The following is a 20,690-nucleotide window of genomic DNA, read 5'->3' as shown; positions in this document are numbered from 1 at the left end:
GCAGTTAGGAGCCAGTGGTCCTGGATTGCAAGAGGAATGTTTGACTGCCAGTTGTGGGATTGAACCTAAACCGGCAGTTGGACATCCCCCAAGGGGTCCCGGATTGGAGAAGGTGCAGGCCGGGCTGAGGGACCCCTCCGTGCATGAATTTTGTGCACCGGACTTCTAGTCTATATATATATAAAAGCTATGATGTGTACTGACCACCAGAGGGCAGACACTCAACACAGCAACTGCCTCCTGCCAACCTCCCATGGTCCCTCCCCCTGGGAAGCTGGCCCGATTGGCCCTGATCAGGACTGGGCGAGATGGCCCCGATTGGCCCAGATCGCTGGCCAGGCTAGGGACCCCACCCATGACGAATTCATGCATTGGGCCTCTAGTATGCATATAAGTTCTTTGTTTAATCTTTTTCTACCCCCTTCCCTCTTTCCCTCTGAGATTCATCAATCTGATACATGTTTCCATGCCTCTGGTTTGATTTTATTAATTCGTTTACTTTGTTCATTAGATTCCTGGTTTGTTTGAGTTTTAGATTCAAGTGTTGATAGATATGTATTTATTGCCATTTTATTATTCATATTTTTGATTCTTCTTCAAGAATACTCTTCAACATTTCATGTAATACTGGTTTGGTGGTGATGAACTCCTTTAACTTTTTCTTGTCTGTGAAGCTCTTTATTTGACCTTCAATTCTAAATGATAGCTTTACTGGGTAGAGGAATCATTGTAGATCCTTGCTGAAAGGTTCCAGGTGGGCCAGAGTTACACAGAACTGACTCAAGGCTCAGTGTAATCAAAATTATATATATATTTGATTTTTTACAGAGAAGAAGGGAGCGGGATAGAGAGTTAGAAACATTGATGAGAGAGAAACATCAATCAGCTGCCTCCTGCACACTCCCTACTGGGGATGTGCCCGCAACCAAGGTACATGCCCTTGACCGGAATCAAACCTGGGACCCTTGAGTCCGCAGGTCGACGCTCTATCCACTGAGCCAAACCGGTTAGGGCCCAAAATGATATTTATTGAAGGCACCTGGGTGCAGATGAACTGAATCTGAGAAAGGAGTCAGTGGTGAATGGGGAGGGAGCAGGGTTTTTATGTGCCTAGGGAAAGTTGCAGGCTTCGGCTAACATTCATATCTGGACCGTGCTTCGGGCAGCTTCTGTTGATGCAGTATCTGGGCTGGGCTGCAGGCGGCTCCTGTTGAGCATGTATCTGGGCTGTGCAAGAGTTGTGGTCTTAGAAGTTCCTGTAAGATATTCACTCAAGGGGAACATTTACAAGGCTCAGGTTTACAGAATGAGTTTCCCTTTGACATTTGTTAGATTTTTGTAAGGCTCAAAGCCTTGTGGTCTCCAGTTAACCCTTTCATTCCCGTCTTTATAGTTATATAATGAAGAGGGATATAGAGAGGGATAAAGGGCGCTTTTCTCTTGGTCTACTTCCTGTGGGATTTTGGACGTCGTGGACTCTTGATTAAAGAAAAAGATTAGGCATTGAGGGAATTTTTGTTAAGTCATATTTTAAGTATCAGCCATAGTGACAGTGGCCGTATGTTTAGGAGTTGGGGCAGGGCTGTCTCTAGTTAGTTGGCGATTGAGGGAGAGGATGATATCTGATAGAGGTCTGGAGCAGCTTCATTTCCCCTATGGATTTATTGGTAATTGCCTGAATGTGGTTCTGGAGGAAGAAGGAAAAGGCTCTTAGGATGTACGGGCCAGAGATAAGTGCCAGGAAGAGCATCGAGAGGGGTCTAACTAGGGGTAAAAGCCAGGTTAATTTGGGCAGAGCTGCTTGTAGGCTGGACCATATGGATTGCTCTATGCTGTCCTGACTGATCTCCTTCAGCCATTGAGTATTCTGTAGAATGTGTTGTGGGTTTTTTTTTTTATCTGACCTGTAGAGTTTAGATAAAAAAAAAAAAAAAACAGGAGGGGTTAGCAATTAAACAAATTCCTCCCTCTTTGGCTAAAAGATAGTCTAGGGCAGTGGTCGGCAAACTCATTAGTCAACAGAGCCAAATATCAACAGTACAACGATTGAAATTTCTTTTGAGAGCCAAATTTTTTAAACTTAAACTATATAGGTAGGTACATTGTTATTAACTTAATTAGGGTACTTCTAAGGCTTGGGAAGAGGCACATTCAAGGGGCCAAAGAGCCGCATGTGGCTCGCGAGCCGCAGTTTGCCGACCATGGGTCTAGGGCTAGTTGGGGGACCATTTCAGGGATATAAGAGATTTGCAAAATTCAGAAGCACTATGAAGATAAACAAATAGATGTGATCTGGAGAGAAATCCTGTAAATTACCCTGGAGCCAAAGGTCTGTAATAAGTTTGAAAATATCTTGCACTGTTCAGATGGGACAGTCTGCACCAGGTGGGGGAATGTTGTCACTGGACAATCTGCAGGAATGTGGAAGCCTGGGTATATAATTTATTAGTCAGTTGGCTGATATGCAAGAGGGGCTATCTTTTTTTCCAGGAAGGCTAATGGGATGGAATAACCTAATAAGCTAATGGGGTGAGGTTTTTGTTTTCCAAGTTTTTCCCTTTGTTGGGCATCCACAGCTTTCTTGTAGGTCCTGAGGCAGGATTTTAAAATAGGAGAGCAGTGGTTAAGCTCCCTATGGAAGTTCCAACTCCTGCTGTGATGCCAAGGGTTATGAGGAGAGGGATTATCTGGACTGCTCTTTTGTGTCAGATATGATGGGTTACAGGGACAGGTAAAGACTGATTATTGGGGGCTACGCCTACATTGGGTGAGAGATAGACGAGAGAACAGGCTCCTATAACAGTTGATGAGGAGGCAGATGCATGTGTTTTCTTCACAGAGGAAGAAAATTCCCTGATCATTGAGACAAGCTGAAAGGTATAGAGAGAAGAGGTGGACTAAAGGATATGTCCTGGACTTAGAAAGAAGGAAATCTTGTCCCATGGGTAATTGAAGTCCCCTTGTAGAAGGAAGTCCCATAGAAAGGTGAGAATCCTGATGCAAAGGCAGTAGTAGGACTTGTAGGATTTGTACTGGGAGAGGAGATGGGCTTTCCAGGAAGTCAGGGTTGGTAGGGTCAGTACATAGGGGGCATGTGCAGGGGTGCTCACTCATTTGTCCTCTTCCTCTGGGATATGGGTAAGGCGGAGTCTGGTGGGCCCAATCTGGTGGCTGTAATACTTAGGGGACTCCAGCTCATGTGATGGAGGTGTTCTGGGGATGGGTTTTAATCTGGAAAGGTGGAACCATGGGGTATGCCCTGATAGTTTAGTTGCAATTGGGGCAGTTAAGAGTACTTGAGGGCTTTGCCATCAGGGCTGTAAATTATTGATGTATTTCCTTTAGGAGGAGTAGGGGGGATGTCTCCTGTAAAAGTTGAGGGAAGACCTGATCAGCATATTCTTCAGTAATTGTATAATGAGATTTAAAATGTGGACATAGTCTCTGAGAGGGGTCTCTGTGGAAGGGAAGTTTCCTAATAAGAAGGGTCTTCCATACATGAGTTCAAAGGGACTAAGAAAGGAGGATGTGCATAAGGGCTAGAGCAGCGGTTCTCAACCTGTGGGTCGCGACCCCTTTGGGGGTCGAACGACCCTTTCACAGGGGTCGCCTAAGACCATTGGAAAACACATATATAATTGCATATTGTTTTTGTGATTAATCACTATGCTTTAATTATGTTCAATTTGTAACAATGAAATTGGGGGTCACCACAACATGAGGAACTGTATTACAGGGTCGCAGCATTAGGAAGGTTGAGAACTACTGGGCTAGAGGTAGGTGAGTAGTTTAAGGTTCTCTTGTTTTGTGAGTTAATTTAGTTAGGTGAGACTTAATTAAGGAATTTGCCTTTTCTACCTTGCCTGAAGATTGGGGCTCGTAGGTGGTGTAAGTTCCACTGGATGTTCAGAGTGCAAGAGACCTGTTGAGTTATTTGAAATATGAAAGCAGGTCCATTATCTGATTGTAACGAGGTGGGGAGGCTGAATCTGGGAATGATATGCTGAATGAGAGCTTGTGTGACCTCAGAGGACTTTTCAGACCTAGTGGGGAATGCTTCTACCCAGCCTGAGAAGGTATCTACTAAGATTAAGAGATATTTGTGTGTGTGTTTTTTAAATAGGGGGCATGTGAGTGAAGTCAGTCTGTCAGTCTTGTCCAGGGATTTGGCCCCTTGACTGATGAGTGGGGAAAGAAGGAGATTTAATCTAACCTGTCCTTGGGGAGATACTGAGTAATAGGTAAAATAGGTTTTGGTGATATCTTTCAGTAGAAGGCTAAGCTAGGACATGTGATGAGGGATTTTGGGAGTTGTAAATGTATCCTATACTTAGGGAATTGTGGATAGCCCGTAAGATATCTCAGGGCCTGTCCCTGGGGAAGGATGTATTTTCCCATGGATCTTCCTGAGTGGCCCCAAGAGTTAGTAGGGACTGCAGTTCCTCTGGAGGGTATTAGGGCGTTATATGGGGTATAGCTAAGAGTTGGGGAGATGGAGGCTTCTTCTGAGCCACTGTCTTGGCCTCTTGGTCTGCTTTGTTATATCCCTGTATTATGGGCTCATTCCTGACTTGGTGTCCTTTGCAGTGACTGACTTTTAAGAGGGTTAGAAAAGGGGAGAGAGGTTCCTAAATACCAAGCAGGAAGAACTGTTGAGGCTTTCAATGATAGCGTCAAGGACTATGAATGAGCGGTGGAAATAAAGAAAGTCTAGGCTCAGGTATAAGGACTTAAGCAACAGGAGAGAGCCTGGGCGGGGCTGCTTTAGCTTCCTAGGAGAGAGGGGTCCCTTCAGACGTCAGGAGTGATCAAGTCCTGACTCACTGGACAACACAAACCTTCTACCCATTCACAAATAACCACTTTTAGCCAAAAAGTAAACAACCAGCATTTACATTTATAAACACACTTTAAACACACTCTTACTTTCAAGAATATATACATTAAACAAAGTACAAGAGACCTCTGTAATAAAAACTAAGAGCAGGTGAATTAATTGTCTAGCAATCAATGTTTCAATATTTTATGCTATTTTAAAATATTTAGATGTTTATAATTTAACCCAGCAATGCTCCAAAGCCTTTAAGTTACCAAAGACTTTGGAAAATTATGTATAGGCACATGAGGCTGGAGAAAAGGCAGGGGGAGGAGGGAGCGGACCCAGCCGCCTATTCCCAGGCCTCTAGCCACTTGGATTTAAAACTGCCACATTTTTCCTTAGAGATAACATGCTAAGGTTTGGGTGGTAATGAGTTCAGCTTCTGAGAGTAGCTGGACTGTTAAGTAAGCATTTGTAGTGAAGAAAGTTGTTCTTTGGGAAGGGGGAAGGGAGGTGAGAAGGCACTGAGGTGAGAGCAGTTTTCAAAGCATTAAAGGGGTGAGAATGATGGCCTTGAGATCTAAAGGCTCAGTGAGGGGGGCCTTTCGCCATGTCATGCCATAGAGGAGCTTTGCGAGAAGACTGAAGTTGGGAACTGAGAAGCAAGAGTATCTAGTGAGTTTGAGAAAAGAGAGTATTCTTTTTTGTTTGTTTGTTTAGAAGAGGGGACAGTGATGGAGGAGATAAGGCTTTTACTGTACAGTCTAAGAAATGGTGTGGCTTTGTGGGGTGAGAGTGAAACTGAGGTAGGTGACTGTCGTTTATGAGGGGATGTGCAGTAGTTCGGGTCGGGCACTGAGGTAGAACTAGAAAAGAGTGAATGGGGGTATTTAGTAAGATGCAGTATAGAGGTGAGGTGGCTAATGACTGAGACTAATCTTTCAACCCTCATAATAGGGACTGAGGAGGGGACAAGGGTCCCAGCGAATTTGGGGAGGGCAGAATAAGTGGCCCCAGTGTCAATTAAAAAGGAGATTGGCTTACCTGCCACCACAGTCGTTACCCGAGGCTCTCTCCTGGTGATGTAAGTCTGTGGGGCCCTGTCAGGGCCTGGGCACCTTCAGTCTTTGGTGGCAAGTCCCAGGAGGTCTGGGAGCTCCAAACTGGATCCAGAGGGCAGCCTTGCTGAGATCTGACCTGGAGGGGCCAGACTACAGTCTGATTTCCAGTGGCCTTCCCTTCTGCACCTTGGGTAGGGCCCAGGCGGGGGTCTTAGGCTTGGGCAGGACTTGGTCGAGTGTCCTCTCTTGTTGCATTTGAAGCACGGGTCCAGAGGAGGCTTAGCCTCTGACTTACCCTTGGTTGGCACTTTGTTTGGGGTTCACGAGAGTGGTGGCAGAGCTGGAAGGCCTTCGTCTGGGCCTCAGCCTTGGCCTGATCTCACCTTTGTTTTTGGATTTGGGTCTCCCCGTTTCTATTATTAAAGACCTTAAAGGTCAGATTTAAGAGGTCTCTTTGTGGCGTCTGAGGGCCGTCCTCTAGTTGTTGGAGCTTCCTCTGTGTGTCCGAGGTGGACTGAGATATAAAGTGGAGCTTGAGGATTATAGTACCTTCAGGACTCATGGGGTCTAAATTGGTGTATTTTCTCATTGCCTGGGTGAGGCATGATTGGAAAACAGCTGGATTCTCATGCTTGTCCTGGGTGATTTCTGCTAGCTTCTCATAATTAACTGCCTTATGGGCTGCCTTCTCAGGCTGCTGAAACGGAGGAGCCATAGGCTGGGGAACCGGGTGATGGTTGGTGGGATCAAAAGTGGTGAAGGAGGAGAAGGATTTGAGATCCTCATGGGGCTTAGAATGAAGGAGGAAAATCTGTGAGGGAGAGCAGCTGTTACAAAGTGAGGGTCATGTCCTGAGTGCAAAGAAAGCCTGGATATATGGGAACTCAGACCATTTGCCCTGCCGGCAGCAAAAGTTGTCAAGATCAGTGAGAATTTGAACCATTCTAGGGCCATTGGGACCCATTGTCTAATTTGTATTGCAGCCAAGAGGTATCGCAATAGAAACACCCCAGGGGTGTGGTGTGGGGAATGGCTGATTGAGAATTCCCCGTGGTGATGGGCTATGGCTTAAGGTCTATTTTCTGTGAAGTTAAGGCTGAGAAAGGCGTCCCTTTCTCCCCCTAACTTTCACAAGAAATGGATGGAGCCCTCCCTCCATGACAGGCATCCTCATCAGGAGAGTGGGCAAGGGAACCTGGTTCCCCTGGAGGACTTGTCCCAACCAGCACTGGATTTTCGGGGGGCTGGCTGTACATTTGGGCTCCAAGCCCCAAATGACAGGACAGTCCAGGAGAGATGGAGGAAAACAGACTAAAGCCACTTACCAGGCAATTCGGTGTCTGGTGTTGATGTCTGGAGGGCAGAGAAATGGTTGCTCCCTAATCCAGTCGTCTGTGTGACCCAATACAGCCCAAAAGGGTGAGGGAAGGGTCGCAGGACCTAGGCAGGCACCTGTCAACCAGCAGGAGTTCAGCCATGTGTAAGCATGGCTGGGTGTCTCCCATGGGCAAGAGGCCTGCTCTGGAGTCGGTTGATCACAGTCACCGAGTGGCAAATGCCTAGTTGCTGGGAGTCAGGGCCTGTCCTGGGGTCCACTGCCAGACCTTCCCGGGTTTTCGGCACCAACTGAAAGGTTCCGGGTTGGGCCAGGGTCGCACAGAACTGACTAGAGCAGTGGTTCTCAACCTTAGCTGCACATTAGAATCACCTGGAAATCTTTTAAAAATCCTGATTTCTGGGCCTCATCCTCTGGAAATTCTGTTTCTTTGTTACTACAGTGGGGCCTTGACTTACGAGTTTAATTCGTTCTGAGACCGAGCTCGTTAAGGAGCTCGTTAAGGAGCTCGTTAACTCAAATTACTCTATCAACTCAATGCAAAAAATCGGCAGAGAGACAACTGGTATCTCAAAAAACTCATTAGTCGGGACACTCGTAAGTCAAGGCCCCACTGTAGTAACAAAGAAACAGAATTTCCAGAGGATGATAACAAAGAAACAGAATTTCCAGAGGATGAGGCCCAGAAATCAGGATTTTAAAAAGATTCCCAGGTGATTCTAATGTGCAGCCAAGGTTGAGAACCACTGGACTAAAGGCTCAGTGTAATCAAAATGATATTTATTGAAGGCACCTGGGTACAGGTGGACTGAATCTGGGAAAGGAGTCAGTGGGGAATGGGGAGGGAGCAGGCTTTTTATGTGCCTAGGGAAAGCTGTAGGCTTTGGCTGACTTTCATATCTGGACCGTGCTTCAGGCGGCTTCTGTTGAGCATGTATCTGGGCTGTGCAAGAGTTGTGGTCTTAGAAGTTCCTGTAAGATATTCACTCATGTTTTTCTCTTGATGCTTTTAAAATTCTCTCTTTGTCTTTAAACTTTGCCATTTTAATTATGATGTGTCTTGGTGTGGGCCTCTTTGGGTTCATCTTGTTTGGGACTCTACACGCTGCCGGAACTTGTAAGTCTATTTTTTTCAGCAGGTAGGGGAAATTTTCTGTCATTATTTCTTCAAATAGTTTTTCGATTTCTTGCTCTCTCTCTTCTTCTGGCAGCCCTATGATTTGAATGTTGGTTGCTTGAAGTTATCCTAGGGGCTCCTTACACTATCTTTGCAGGAGGCCGCCCATTGTCTTCACTAGCAGAGAAGTGCAAACAAGGATCCCGGAAGGCTGGTGACCCTTGTACCCACGGCAGGGCCTGAGCTATGCACCGATTGTCTAGTCCTGACAATGGGGGCTCAAGCTATTTCCTGACCAAATAGTCTCAGAGTAAATCCTCCTAATATTTACTGACCTTTATGATAGCCTGTTTGTTACTGCAATTACCTGCCTGACTAAGGGTTTTATGCTTAACCAAAGTGAATAAAAGGCTGGCGAAGCCTGGGCACCAGTGGAGGTCCTTCCCCTTGAGTTGGACTTGCCCGCCTGGCCCCCCAGTATTTCCAAATTATCTCTTGTCTCTTCTCTTTCATTTGTGTGTGGCATCTCTTCCAGATCCTAAACCCTAAACCACGCGGGATGTGGGGGAATACACATACAACATATCTTCATATTTTTGGATTTTTTTTTCTTTTTGCTCTTCTGATTGCGTGTTTTTTGCTTCCTCATATTCCAAATCGCTGATTTGATTCTTGGCATCCTCTACTCTACTGTTGATTCCCTGTAAATTATTCTTCATGTTAGTTAGTATATCCTTCATTTCTGACTGGTCCTTTCTCATGTCTTTGATGGTCTCACTAATTTTCTTGAAATTCTCACTAAGATCCTTGAAATTCTCACTAAGTCCCTTGAAGCTCTCATTAAGATCCTTGAGCATCCTCATAATCATTGTTTTGGACTCTGTATCTGTAGTTTGCTTGCTTCCATTTCATTTAGTTCTTTTTTTTGACATTTCTACTGTCCTTTCATTTGTGGCATGTTTCTTTGTCTCTGTATTTTGGATGCTTCCCTGTGTTTGTTTCTTTGTATTAGGTAGAGCTGTTATGTCTCCTGGAATTGGTAGAGTAGCCTCCTATAGGGCCCAGTGGCTCAGCCTCCCCAGTCACCTGAGATGGGCACTCTAGGTGTGCCCCTGTGTGGGCTGTGTGCATTGTTATAGTTGAGCCTTGCTTGCTATTGGCATCACTGAGAGGGATTGAACCCCAGTCCAATTAGCTGTGAGGACCAGCTGTGCCTACAGCAGAAGAGCTCATGTTCAGGAGGTACCCCTATGGAGCAGGATTTGCTTCAGTGGAGCTTTGGTGCTCACTGATTCTGCCCTTTGAGTTTGTCAGTCATGGATGTGTAGAGTTGTAATGTGGTGTGGTCTGAAGCTATCCACCAGCTGCACTGGCTCTTGGGCCCCCTGGAGGTGCAAAGTCAGCCACTGCCTGCGCCCTGGGGCCACTGAGCACAAGCTACAGAGCCATCTGTAGATGGCTGCTACTTGTATTGGGCTTGGAAGTGCCCAGGAGAGGTCAGGCTGTGAAGCAAGGCAGGCTGCTGCTAGTGCTGGGCCTGGGGCCTCTTGTTGAGTGGTATGGAGCACACTGATGCCTTCTGCTGCTTGTCTGAGATTTTAGGAAAGTCTGAAGTCTGAGCCAGGACAGGCCATTTATATGGAAAAGCCACTGCAAACAGCTTGGGTGGGGCTGCAAATTGGGTGGGGCAGAGTCTCAAGGAATCACAGGGAGGAATGAACAGTGTGGGACAGGTTGGTGGAGACTCAGATATGACCTCTGCCAGTCATCTCTAAGATCAGAGAGGTCTCAGCATAGGGACAATGACTGCTGCGAACACCCCTGTCAGGGAGAAATCCACCCCCGAGTTTTTGCTCCAATGCCAGACAATCTAGTTTCTCCCCATATGTCGCTGGATCCCCCCAAGCTTCTGCCCCAGTGCTGGAGCTCAGAGGGAGTGAATCTGAGCAAGTCCGAGTGCAGGGCCTTCAAGAGGAATTGTCTGGCTCTCCTCAGCCACTCTCCACTGGTTTTTATAGCCTGAAGTTACAGGCACTTCTCTTCTCAGCTCATGTGCCTGTCCTGGGGTCCACTGAGCTGGTTTGGGGCTGGGACCCCTCACAGGAGGCCTCCACAGCCTAGATATCTCTCCCATTTTAAAAAAATGCCACATGTGGTGTTGGACCAGCCTATTCCACACCTCTGCTCCTCCTGCCAGTCTCAGTGTGTTTTTTTCTTTACTTCTCTAGTTGCAGGACTTCCATTCAGTCGGATTTCAGGCGGTTCTGAATGATGGTTGTTCTCTATTTTAGTTGTAATTTTGATGTGGTTGTGGGAGGTGTTGAGTATTGCATTTATCTAACTGCCATCTTGGTTCTTCCTCTCATTATCATGGAAAGATTAACAACTTTGTTGCCAAAACAATGGAGTCCCCAGAGGTGCCTGCCCTTTGCAACCCCCAGCCTGGCATTGCCTGTAATTTGTAACTATTATACCCATTTTTATTCTTTTTACCTACTTCCCTATGTAATCTTGGTCCTTGTACCCAATATAAGCAGCTGGCTTGTGGGAGGGGTGGCAGAGCAGATTTTCAGAATGACCTGCCGCTCTCCCATGCTGCCAGTATTATTGGAATAAATGCTCATACAAGATTCAACCCTGTCTCATGCTTAATTGGCTCAAGTAGTGACTGGCAGCCCAAATCCATTCATTGTCCAATTTCAGGACGATGACCTATTTCTGGCTGCTGCTCCTTGTGGAGTGGGTGGGCTGACATGTGAAGCTCTAGTCCTGTGATGCTCTTAGATAGCAGGTTCAAGAACTTTGAGCCTGTCTCCCTGCCTGAGAAATGGGGAATCCACCGTAACTCTTCCTGTGGTGTCAGCTGCTCCCCTCTGCAGGCTGCCCTAGAGCCCTTTACAGTCTTAGGGTACTGACCACCCCGTGTGAGCCTGTTGTCCCCTTCAAACTTCCCCGGAAGGCAGGACCCTGTCCTCATGCACAGGGTCTGACATGCCCACAAGGCTTACTTCGGGTTTGTTTATGGCCTGGAAAGCCTTCTACTGGGTTCTGGAGGTGGGAGCTGCCCATGGGCCCTGCTGCTTCTGGAAGGCTCTTGAGCAGTAAGCAGTAGAAGCAGCCTTGGATTAGAACAAGGGTGGGCTTTACTTGGTTCCTTAGATGTCATTTCAGTTTGATCATAACCTTCAGCTGTAGCAGGAAGCTGACCAATATAGAAAAATACCAAAGCTTATGATCACCTAGGTCTGAACAGCAAAGAACACAGGCCTGGGATCCTTATCTAACAACTAGAGGCCTGGTGCACGAAATTTGTGCACTCTGGGGTGGGGGGAGGTCCCTCAGCCTGGCCTGCACCCTCTCGAAGTCCGGGAGCCCTCAGGGGATGTCCAACTGCCACAGAGGTGGGAGAGGCTCCCACCACTGCCGCTGCGCTCACCAGCGGTGAGACTGGCTTCTGGCTGAGCAGCGCTCCTGACCACCAGGGGGCAGCTCCTGCGTTGAGTGTCTGCCCCCTGGTGGTCAATGCATGTCATAGCGGCTGGTCAATTGTCTGCCCCCTGGTGGTCAGTGCTCATCATAGAGAGAGGTTGAGCTCCCTTAGCATATCATTAGCATATTATGTTTTGATTGGTTGAACGGATGACTGGACAACCAGACACATAGCATATTAGGCTTTTATTATATAGGATAGCTGCCACTTACTCAACATGTGAGTCTGCTTTGTGCTTCACATTTAATCTTAAAATAATCATATAACAAGTGGGTTTGACCTCAGATACTTCACTATCATTTTATTAAATCTGAATTCACCCACTAAATCAGAACAATTGCTTCCCCCACCTTTTTTGGGGGAGGGGTAGTGGTTCTCACTAGGAGCCTTTGGCATGTCATATAACCCTCTGAAATATATTTCTCTCACTATATACACCCGTCCCCTTCCATAACGTTATGCTCCCTGCTCCTCTGGCCTTTACTGTCATAATTATGCATTTCCCCCCCTTACACTCTTCTACTATAAAGCTGCTCAAATTACTTCTTGCATTTGTTTTATTATATGCATTAAAAAGGATCTTGAAATGGTACATTACCATGGGAATAAATAAATGAATGGCTAATTATAGCATGTGTGTGAATAAGTCAGTAATGAAAAACAGCTTTGAAAAGAGATTTAGGAGCAGCAAATTGAAGATATAGGGAAGAGCAATTCGAATCAGGTGGCATTTAGGCCTTTGAAGGTAGGTAGCTCTCCTCCCACCACCCCCTTCAATTAAGGTAATAGGCAGCAGCTCTGAAATAAATGGAGAAGCTCGGATGAACCTGAACCAACTTGACCAGGAGAAAGAAGGGGCAGATGAAGGTGGAAGGCAGAATAAGGACACAAGCAAACTATACCAGGATATATTGTGCTAAGCCTGGACAACAGATGGAGCGCTTTGTCCGAGTTCCCCAGGGCCTGTACCAGGGAACACACTATGGGAACACATTGCCTTTGGGCCAGCCTGGACTCTCTGACCACCAACAGCCTGACTGGAGTCAAAACACTGGTGCCCCCACTTTCCTGGCCAGGACGGGGCTGGTGGTGCCCACGAATGCCTGGGCCTACTGCACTGACCCTTACAAGAGGGCACAGCTTAAGGCTATTCTCTCCCAGATGAACCCCAGCCTGGGCCTGAGGCTGTGCAAGGCCAACACCAAGGAGGCAGGCGTGCAGGTGAGCCTACGTGTGGACAGGTCTGTGCAGTGCTCGCTGGGCCCTCTCACCCTGCGCAGCTGCTCTTTTTGGGGCTGCAGGGGCCCCAAGGCACCCCTACCAGCCTGGGACCTCTATTCACCAGCAATGGACCTCAGGGACTTGATCCGGCTGCGGAAGGATGGAAAGGATGAGGAGTGGGATGCTCTTTCCAGTCCCGCAGAGGAAAGCCAGCAGCAGCAGCAGCAGAAGTCATCACCACTGCCAACATCACAAGAGGACAAGCAGGCGGAACTCTGGCAGCAGGGCAAGTTGGAGGAAGATGCCTCTAGTCCTGGGCGGAGCAAGCAGGCCCAGGGAGATGCCCACCCTCTCAGGAAACCCAACTTCCAGGTGAACTTTGTCTTCCCCTCCTCAGCCCTCTGCTGGCCCCTTTCTCTCTTTCCTCTTTTCCATTTCTGGGGCAACAAGAACAAAATCTTTCCTGGCTTCCTCTCTTTATTTGATGAAGGAAAGGAAGTTCTGAAAACCTGTATTTAAATGTTATTTTAAAAATTCTTACCAAGGATATGTTTATTGATTTTTAGAGAGGGAGTAAGGGAGAGAGAGAGAGAGAGAGCAATGTGAGAGAGAAACATCGATTGGTTGCCTCACGTAATGACCAATTAGGGATTGAACCCAAAACCTAGTTATGTGCCCTGTCCAGAAATCAAACCCACAACCATTTTGGTGTATGGTATGACACTTCAACCAACTGAACCACCCGGCTGGGTGTGTAAACTGGTGTTTTACATGGCCTCTGTGTTTTGTAACTTACTGGTGAAATATGGTGCCAGCTTTAAGCATGTGCAAACCAAAAGTCTGGCAACCATTATTAATTGGAATGAGGAGATGAAGAAGGATTTCAAGTCTGTGAAATATATGATCATAATCTCATTCTGGAGAGACTGTGCTTATGGCATTGTGGAAAATGGATTGAAAAAGTGTGAGAGGCAGCAGGTAGAAGAATCCCAGAGTAATCCTTCAGAGATGAGACACCAAATTAATGTAATAACCTTGAGAACAGCTGTGAGTGAGGTTAAGGAGGCTTTTTGTATTTCTTATACTAAGCCACAAGCAAAGAAGGATCTGGCTTTTTTCCCTCCTGGATAATAAAAGACACTTCTTTTATTTCAGTTTTTGGAACGAAAATATGCCTATTTTCACTGTAAGGATTGTAAGACTAGATGGGAGAGTGCTTATGTGTGGTGCATTTCTGGAACTAGTAAGGTGAGTAAAAGTGTATGGGACATGGATGAGGGTAGGGGCAGGTACAGATATTAAGTGGAGGAAGAAAGTACTTTTTATTGGAGTGTAACTTAATATTGTCGCATTCATCGTGGCATCCTCCATGCCAGGCACATAATAGGTGCTCAGTAAATGAACTGAACTGAACTGGACAGTCTACATGACTTCCTGAGGCTGCCGACCCATGTCCTGGTGTTTGTTCTGTTGGGTTTGGTACTTATGTTGGACCACATATCAGGTTATTTAGATGAACTTTTGTTCTTGTGTACGTTAGGACTTTGTGTAATCATTTTTCAGTTGTATTTTGAACAAGTTTGGGCATTAGCGCTAAGGAATTTCCACTGTCTGTCCACAGGTGGGGCAATAAGAGAACTTCTTTAGGCTAAGGAGGTTCCTCCCTTACTTTGAATTAGTTGTCAACATATTCAGATTGGGGAAGATTTCAGTCTGTGTTTTCAGATTTTCTTGCACAATCACATCAACAGTAGGCTGGGGCTAAGCAGCTTCTTTCTCCTTTCCCTTCATTTTGTAACAGTCTATAGCTGGTCTATGTCACAAACTATTATGAGCATTTGAGTTGGAGTCCCTAACCGTAGAGGAAGAGGTGTGCTAAGGCCTGAATGAAAGCATGACTTTTCACACTAGTCATTTACTATATCTGAAGGTAGATAGATTTTTAAACTAAACTAAAAGTACTTTCCTTTTCTTGCCAGAAGAAAAACAGTGGATTTAATTCAAACCCTCCACGACACTAGGATACAAAGACATAGAACTCATCCTCAAGATATTTATACTGATAGCAGTGACGCAGACACAGTGTGCTTTGGTGATAATCAATGGCACCCGTGGCATGGACATGGTACAGAAATAACACAGAAGGGGATGAGTAACCTTGTCAGGAGAAAGGCATTGTGATATCTGAGCAGGATTTTAAAGGATAAATAGGAGTTCACCAAGTAAGGTAGGGAGAAAGTGTGCACGAGGAAATGTACAAAGCCTAGAAACTATGTGTATTGGTGGTACAAAGGAAAGGAATGAGTTACTTAAAAACTGGGAGCCTAGGGTACATATAAACTTGGATTTAAAAAAATACAAATTTCTCTTTAGGTTTATTTCAAACAACTCTGTTGCAAATGCCATAAGAGTTTTAACCCTTATCGGGTAGAAGCAATCCAGTGTCAGGTAAGCATATAGAACACTTCCTTTGTGTCTGAAATATTTTCATTGTTACCATGAAGCTTTTGTGGCATAATGTTTGGATTTGATAGAATTGGATATTTGTGTAGGAGTATTAGGTTTTTTTCTATATGTTTGAATTTTTATAATATTTTAAGGAAAAAAGCATAAATTCTTTTTTTTCTTTTTTTTGTGGGGGGGGGGCGCGTGTAATGGGAGATTTAGTCTTAAGTTGCCTTAGGTGGTGTGTTTATGTATGGGGTAGTGTGTTTTTTCTCAAACACCCTGTGTATGGATGTAATAATTTAATGGGTAACCTTTATTAAGCTTTTACTATGTGCCAAATTTTGGGCTAAGTGCTTTACATGCATTATCTGCTATTGAGTTATTGATTTGTTATTGTATTTTCCAGTACTAGAATTTTTGTGTGTTTTTTTAAATGACTTCCAGTTTTCTGCTGGAAATATCATTCTCATTTCTTTAAACATATTAAGCGTAATTATTTTAACATCTGTACCATATAACTCTATTCCCTATGGTTCTGTTGCTATACTCTTGATTTTCCTTGGTTTTCAAGTGTGCTGTTCTGTTTTCTCTTGCACTTGTTTATTTTTTATTGAGGACTACATATTGTATATGCAAAATTACAGTAATAATCGAGGCTTACGGTAGTATCTTCTTCCACAGAAGATTTTTTTTGCTTCTGGTGGGCAGATGGGGACACTAACAATTTCAGTTTACTATTTTTCAATCAGGGATGAGCTCTTTTGAAACTGGGCTTTGGGATCTGTGAAGGCTGGTCATGTTTTGGCTCATCCTTATTCTTAGAGGATAGCCTTTCAGAGTTTCAATAAAAAATTTGAATTGTTTACTAGGGTTCTTCCATTTTGGAATATTTAAGATCATCCCTCTGTTAAACCCATTTTCAGAAGTCTACTGTCTTTCACCTCTTCCAGAATTGGCAGATACCTTTAGAGAGAAAATAATCCCAAATGTCAGGCTCACCTCTCTTTCTGGCTTTCCTTCTCTAATGCTTGGATAATTTTTTGGTGCCTTTAAATAGTTATTTTAAAAGAATTATTATTACTTTTTAGCTCAGCTTTTCCAGTTGTCCTAAACAAGAAGCTTGGTCAAACATACTAATCCATTATTGCCAGAAACAGAAGCCCACATTTAGAGGAAACCGAATTTTTTAAAACTGAGCCTTTTCTTCCTTACAAGGGTATCGTGAGAATTAAGTTAATCTATGTAAAGTGCAAGTACAGTGCACATAGTAAGTACCATGCGAGTATTTGCTATTAGAATTTTCTTATAAGGGCACATACTTATCAATAGGAGAGTGGAACATGTAAATGTGTAGTACAAGATTTGATAAATCATACTTGACTCTTTTTTGAAAAATTAAAATGCCTATTTTCACAATATAAAAGGTAAAGCTTGACCTACTCTGTTTGGCTATGGACATATGCCTAAAATGGAGCAGTGATTATCAATTGGGAGAGTGGGCCGGGCAGTATACCAGTCTTCATGGAGTGTAATTTTATTTATCAGAAGACAGAATGGGATCATGGTTAAAAACACTTTAAATTCTAGTAAAGATCAGGCATGTCCAGAAAAGATCGTGCATGTCCAGAAAGGAAAGAAAAATTTTAACTACCTCTATAACACCTTCCTTCCTAGTTGTAACAACCAAAAATATCTCCAAACATTGCCAAATGTTGCTGGTGGGTAAAATGCCATTGGTTGAGAATCACTGTGCTGGTGTTTTTAAATGTTCCAATGTAGATAATCAAGTCACTTAATACTCACCACTGCCCTTCATTCACACCTGGTTATAAATGTGAACACTTACACAGTAAAGATACTCTATAAAACTCTAACATGTAAAACTTTTCTTTTACATGAGATCTTCTTGATCGGCTCAGTGATATTCTCTAAAACATCATCTTTGATCACTCATCTTGACAAATGCATGCCATTTAATGGGATAAGAGTGGTTTTATACAACTTGGTCTTGGACTTTTCCTAGGACTCAAAGGACGATGAAGATACCACGGAGGGGGTGATGGGAAGTATTTTGGCTTGAGGATTACATTTGAAACACTAATTTGATTGTGTCCAAATTGTTCCTTATTTTCTAAAGACTTGTTTAAAGTCCCGTTGTTCCTGTCCTCTAAAGAAAAGAAACATTGACCTAAGGAGACCTCATCGACAGGAACTATGTGGCCGCTGCAAAGACAAGAGATTCTCCTGTGGCAACATTTACAGCATTAAATACATCATGTGACAGACAGTATGATTTGTATAGGTCACCCCAGCACTTCTTGTCACTTACTGTACTGTTTCTTTTTTGTACCTTAGCTCTGACTGGGTTTTGGAAATGAATTAGGCTTTTGTACGTTTTCTAGGTTGTATAACAATTATATAGTATGAATAGAATGAAATAAATGCATGTAAAATAGACCATGAAGGCACATTAATTGGTGAATCCAGGGTAAAAACAAAAAAAATCATTGGGAAATGGTACATAACTGGCACTTTATCACTTTTATTAAGGGAACAAGGAAGAGGAACAGTATTCATTTGACAAACTTTTATAAACTGGGTGTTCTAGGCACTGGGAATATAGAGATGATCTAGGGGCCAGGTCCTTGCCCTAAAGGACACATAATAAAGATAGAAAATACTTCAACAGCAGGAAGTAAGTGGTGCCAGGCATTGTTGTAACTCATTACAGCAGCCATAGGAAGTGGGGTCTATTATACCCCTTCTTACCAGGTGAAGAGAGGCAGCTGCAGAGATATCATGGGATAGAGCCAGGATGTGAACCCAGATGGACAAGGGATTTGCCCCTAGGACCTTCCCTATTATATTTTCTCTCAGATTCAGATGTGGTAAGTGCTATAGAGGAAGCAGGGTGCTTTGACAGTGACCCTTTATCAGGGGTCCTCAAACTTTTTAAACAGGGGGCCAGTTCACTGTCCCTCAGACCGTTGGAGGGCCGGGCTATAGTTTAAAAAAAAACTATGAACAAATTCCTATGTACACAGCGGCGGCAAAAACACCCGGTGGGCCGGATAAATGTTTTCGGCGGGCCGAATGTGGCCCGCGGGCCATAGTTTGAGGATCCTTGCTTTAGATAGTGTGGTTAGAAAGAGGCAACATGACAATGGAGACTTTCAGGATGAAGGACCTGGGAGAAAAAGATGGTTTTGATCCAAGGCAAGAGCAAAGGCCCAGAGTGGGTGGGACAATGTACTTGGCATGTCCCAGAAATAGGAGCTCCCAAGGCTAATGTGGGGTGTGGGCTGGAGAAGACAGGGCTCAGGTCACAAAGGGTTCCTTCAGCCATGGTCCAGCAGATGGCAGCCCACAAAGGGGTTTCAACAAGGCAGTGATATCAATTCTTACTTTAGAAAACTCACTGCTGCCCTGGCTGGGTGGGTCAGTTGGTAGGAGTGTCGTCTTGTACACCAAAAGGTTGTGGTCTCCATTCCCAGTCAGGGCACATACTTAGGTTGCAGCTTTGATCCCTGGTTGGGGCACATATAGGAGGCAACCGATCAATGTTTCTAACATCGATGTTTCTCTCTCTCTCTCTCCCTTCCTCCCTCTCCCTCCCTCTCTCTGGCTCTCTCTGAAAATCAATAAAAACATATCCTTGGCTGAAGATTACAGAAAAAGAAGAACACTCACTGCTGTGAGGGAAGACCAGGCAGAGTGGAAGGAGGGAGACCAGTTAGGAGGTTCATGAACACATGAGCAAAATGATGGCTAGGTCAAGGCTGATAGCTGTGGAGATGGAGAGAAGTACTTCTACTCAAGATCATGTTTGGAGATGTAACATACAGGATTGGAAGTGGATGATAAAGAACTAAATGATGACTTTTAGAGTTCTTTGAGCTAAGGGCAGATGGAATTAAGAATAACAGGAAAAAAAAAAGAATAACAGGAGCATGTTCCTGGATCAGATGATTTAATTTCAAATCCTGGCTGTGGTACTTAAGAGATGTATGATTGTGGGGAACTTTCTTTGTTTCAATTACTCTTCTCTAAAATGAGAACTATAATGGTACCTGTCTCCTGGTGGTGGGGTGAGAACTAAAGGAGCTGATAAATGTTAAGCACTTAGTATAGAACCTGCAATACTTAGAGGGCTCAGTAAACTTAGCTGTCTTATTTTGGCAGGGCTTTGTAGTGGCGTGGGTAAGGGCTTCTGTTTTCAACATATTAAGTTTGAAATATTTGAGACATTTAAATGGAGATATAAGCTATTGAGTTATGAATCTGGAATTTAGGAGGGAAATCAGTGCTAGAGAGAGAGATTTGTAGAAAAATAGTATTTAAAGCCAGTGACCTGGGTGGGATCACCTAGAACAGTGGTCGGCAAACTGCGGCTCGCGAGCCACATGCGGCTCTTTGGCCCCTTGAATGTGGCCACGAAGTTTCAATCGCATTGTAGGTGTGCGCCTGCATGTGGTATTTTGTGGAAGAGCCATACTCAAGGGGCCACAGTTTGCCGACCACTGACCTAGAAGAAGAGTACAGCATAGGACTCTGGGGCACGAACATTTAGAGCAATGATTCTGTAACTTTAATGTCCTGGGAGTTATCTGTTCACTGGAGATTCTGATCCAGTTGGTCTGGGGTCTGAGTCTGCAAATCTGACAAGCTTCCAGGTGCTCTCGTGCCACTGGTCCTGTAGATCATACTCTGAGTAGCAAGAGGTTAGAGGTTAGGTAAAAGAGGTGGTCAAGAATGATAGGAAGAGGATGGTATCATGAAAGCAAAGATAAAACAGTATTTTGAGGGGGGGAGTGGCTTGAGGAACTTCATGAAATGGTAGGGATGGAAGCTAAAGCTAATAGAGTCAAGGTAGTGAGTAGAGATATTTTCTAGAAATTTTGCTGTTAAAAACCAAATTGGTGATAGTGAGAAGGACATTTGTGGGAAATGGAGGTACTGAGTGAGTGTGTATATTCCTGGAAATAATTCAGTAGAGGGAAGCTGAAGGCACAGCAGGGAGAGGACACTCAGACAGGAGCAAAACCCTTGAAAAGGGAGAAGGGATGGGTTCAGAGAAAAGTGGAGTGATTAGGCCTGAATAGAAGCAGTGATGATCCCCTTTTTTAAAAGGATGGAGCACTTAGAATATGAACTAGTTAAAGACAGGTTTATAAATTTGAGGGTGAGGAGAAGACCAT

At 44.5% G+C, this 20,690-nt stretch overlaps 2 protein-coding genes across 2 annotated transcripts in view; one reads left to right on the top strand and one right to left on the bottom strand.

Annotated features, from left to right (window-relative positions):
• Positions 1-8,207, bottom strand: part of LOC102250218 — a 16,398-nt gene extending 8,191 nt beyond the window's left edge. The window contains exons 1-3 of the mRNA XM_005865637.2: positions 8,109-8,207; positions 6,430-6,691; positions 3,859-3,922 (exon numbers count right to left, since the gene is read on the bottom strand). Of these exons, the coding sequence (XP_005865699.2) occupies positions 3,859-3,922; positions 6,430-6,691; positions 8,109-8,207 (425 nt within the window). The remainder of the gene's footprint in view (positions 1-3,858; positions 3,923-6,429; positions 6,692-8,108) is intronic.
• A 4,147-nt stretch (positions 8,208-12,354) lies between these two features.
• LOC102249919 (ZAR1-like protein) lies at positions 12,355-17,883 on the top strand. The gene is made up of 4 exons (XM_005865636.2): positions 12,355-13,416; positions 14,200-14,292; positions 15,418-15,492; positions 17,630-17,883. Exons 1-4 carry the CDS (start codon positions 12,685-12,687, stop codon positions 17,771-17,773), a joined length of 1,044 nt encoding a protein of 347 aa, XP_005865698.1. The 5' UTR covers positions 12,355-12,684; the 3' UTR covers positions 17,774-17,883.
• The last annotated feature ends 2,807 nt before the right edge of the window (positions 17,884-20,690 follow it).

This window comes from Myotis brandtii, unplaced genomic scaffold (genome assembly GCF_000412655.1).
Source record: "Myotis brandtii unplaced genomic scaffold, ASM41265v1 scaffold2081, whole genome shotgun sequence".
NCBI lineage: Eukaryota > Metazoa > Chordata > Mammalia > Chiroptera > Vespertilionidae > Myotis > Myotis brandtii.
Note: the sequence above shows the minus strand (reverse complement) of the source record. Positions and strands in the feature narration are given on the sequence as shown.

Coding starts and splice junctions, on each gene's coding strand:
- LOC102249919 (XM_005865636.2), top strand. CDS start 12,685: ATGAAGGTGGAAGGCAGAATAAGGACACAAGCAAACTATACCAGGATA. Junction 13,417..14,199: donor TCAGGAAACCCAACTTCCAG/GTGAACTTTGTC, acceptor CTTTTATTTCAG/TTTTTGGAACGAAAATATGC. Junction 15,493..17,629: donor TAGAAGCAATCCAGTGTCAG/GTAAGCATATAG, acceptor TATTTTCTAAAG/ACTTGTTTAAAGTCCCGTTG.